Source organism: Leptomonas pyrrhocoris (assembly GCF_001293395.1).
Source record: "Leptomonas pyrrhocoris isolate H10 chromosome Unknown, whole genome shotgun sequence".
Taxonomy (NCBI): Eukaryota; Euglenozoa; class Kinetoplastea; order Trypanosomatida; family Trypanosomatidae; genus Leptomonas; species Leptomonas pyrrhocoris.
The window spans coordinates 87,370-90,110 of NW_015438378.1; the positions used below are offsets into that span (position 1 = coordinate 87,370).

Genomic DNA, 2,741 nt, shown 5'->3' on the forward strand with positions numbered 1-2,741 from the left:
GCCTTTAAAAAAAAAAAAGAAGGAATACGGAATGCAACGGGTCGGAACGGCGCGTGAGCTACTTACAGACGCGTATAAGCAGGTTTGCGTGTCTGCTCCGGCTCTCCCTCGTTCACCTCTTCACAGTACATACAAGAACTGGTGGACGTTGTGGGGGTACATCGCGCCGTAAATCAACACAAACAGCAACCAAAGAAAGAGAAAGAAATATAATTTTAAATTGGTTTCGAATACTGCGCGAGGCGCACACGTTACTCGATCGGGAAGGCAATGACAAAGGCTGACCGCAGGTGCTTTTGTTATTGGCTGGAGGAGGAAAAACCTGGTGGTGGTAGCTGGGAGTACTCATCGTGTGACGGTATGAGGTGCGTGTCGTGAGATGCGCTGCCCGACCTGCAAAGCTGCCGATGCGGGCTGCTGCTGTGGGGTTTCGATTGTTTGGCGGAATGCCCTCTACGGATATATATTTCTTTGTAATCATAATGACTTCTGCCCTCCCTTCCCTTCTCTTTTTCTCTCTTATTGCGATGCCGAACCGCACCCGTGCACCCACCTCACCTCACACACTTCCGTGCGCAGAAGGAGTACTCTTTGCTGCCTTTTTGCGGTATTGCATTCAGCGACGCACGCCTCACGGTGTCTCCCGTTTTCTCTCTGCGTTTCGTGGTAGGAATTTAAGGAAAGAAAGAAAAATAGAAAGGCTGCTCTGCGCTAATTGTGCGTTGCAATTACTAACCTAACATCTTTAACAAAAGGAAAAATACCTGCCTCGCGATTCGGAAAAGTCAAAGTATCAGCAAGCATCGTCATTATCACCATGTCCAAGACTCTCTTCACTCTCTACGAGGCCCCCACCGGGTACGCCATCTTCAAGGTGCGCACCACCGAGGAGATCGGCGCCGGCGACGTCGCGCTGCAGAAGGAGCTGCAGAACTTCAGCACCTTCTCGCCGTGGGTGAAGCTCGTGTCCTTTGCGCCCTTTGAGTCGCCTGAAAACGCGCTAGAGGACGCCGTGTGCATCTCCGAGAACGTCATCTCGACCTTCCTGAACAACTTCCTCACCGCCGCTTTTGCGAAGAAGCTCGGCAAGGAGGAGGCGAATTGGGAGTTGGGTGTGCAGGACCCGAAGCTCGGCAGCGCCATCCACGATGAGCTGAACATCCCCGTCGTGTGCAACGAGAGCGTGGGGGAGATCTCCCGCTGCATCCGCCTGCACGCCGAGAAGCTGCTGCCGGAGCACAGCGAGGGCGACATCCCACGTGCGCAGTGCGGTCTGGGCCACGCCTTCTCGCGCAACAAGGTGAAGTTCAACGTGCACCGCAGCGACAACATGATCATCCAGGCCTCGGCCCTGATGGAGCACATGGACAAGGGCGTGAACTTGCTCGGCATGCGTGTGAAGGAGTGGTACGGGTGGCACTTCCCCGAGCTGGCGAAGGAGGTGCCGGAGCCGCTCAAGTACGCGAACGTGGTGCTGCTGCTCGGCAACCGCAGCTCGCTGGAGGGCGCTGATGAAGACGAGATCAAATCGAAGCTGAGCGACATCCTCGAGGGTGACGAGGCCGTCGCCGCGCGTGTGTACGAGAAGGCGGTCACGTCGATGGGCGGGGACATGGCGGAGGTGGACTGGGACTGCATCCGCACCTTCGCGACGCGCGTCGCCTCGCTCGGCCAGTACCGTGTGTCGCTGGCGCAGTACCTGGTGGACAAGATGATGCTCGTGGCGCCAAACCTGACTCAGCTGATGGGGCAGACGATCGGCGCGAAGCTGATATCCAAGGCGGGCTCGCTGACGAACCTCGCCAAGGCCCCCGCTAGCACGATCCAGATCCTCGGCGCGGAGAAGGCGCTCTTCCGGGCCCTCAAGAAGAAGAAGGGCAACACACCCAAGTACGGCCTCATCTTTCACTCGACCTTCATTCAGCGGGCCGCGAAGGAGCACCGCGGCAAGATCTCGCGCTACCTCGCCAACAAGGCTGCGCTGGCCTGCCGCATCGACTGCTTCATGGACGCGCCGCCGACCGTCTTTGGCGAGAAGCTGCGTGAGCAGGTCGAGGCCCGGCTGAACTTCTTCGACACGGGCAACAAGCCCCCGAGCAACAAGGCAGCGATGGCCGAGGCGCTGGAGCAATACCAGCGCATTCTGAAGAAGCGCGATCGCAAGCGTGGTGCGGAGGACGACGCGGAGGAAGCCGCGGAGGTCGTCGAGGCCCCGAAGGCGAAGAAGAGCCGCAAGGAGGTGGTCGCCTCCGATTCGGACTAAGAAATGGAAAGATGAAAAGCGGGAGAAGGCGCTGGATTGTAGCAAAGACGTGTGCTGCTGCGCGTATGCGTAGGAGTGACCACACACACCCACTCACAGCTTTTATGCACGATCTGTCTTCTTTCCTTTTCTCTTGCCTTTGCTTGATGTTGTCGTCGCTGGGTGACGCAGGCCAACGTAGCCGCGTTGCCGTTTTGGGTGGTGGTGGTGGGAGTTTTGTTCGCGTGTTCGGGAAAGCTTCGCAGTCAAGCTCATGTTCTTAAAAAATGGTATTTAAATCTAAACGAAGGTTGCGAAGTGCTCTCAAGACAAGTAATGCGGTGACGCCTTTCTTGTTTTTCCCCTTGTTAATCAGCCGAGGTGTGTATGTTGTGTGTGTGTGTGTTGTCCCTCTGGCTCTTGTGTGTCGTGGGGCCCTGCCCTTTCCTCTCTCCTTCCCTCGCTCTCTTTGGTGCCATCGCGATGATGATTGCCGGGT

The 2,741-nt window shown here is 57.0% G+C and overlaps 1 protein-coding gene across 1 annotated transcript; it reads left to right on the forward strand.

Annotated features, from left to right (window-relative positions):
* Window positions 1-577: 577 nt before the first annotated feature.
* ABB37_08077 (putative nucleolar protein) lies at window positions 578-2,263 on the forward strand (the record flags this gene model as incomplete). Its single annotated transcript, XM_015806947.1, has 1 exon — window positions 578-2,263. The coding sequence occupies exon 1, from the start codon at window positions 818-820 to the stop codon at window positions 2,261-2,263; it is 1,446 nt and encodes a 481-aa protein (XP_015654342.1). The 5' UTR covers window positions 578-817.
* Between the last annotated feature and the right edge of the window lie 478 nt (window positions 2,264-2,741).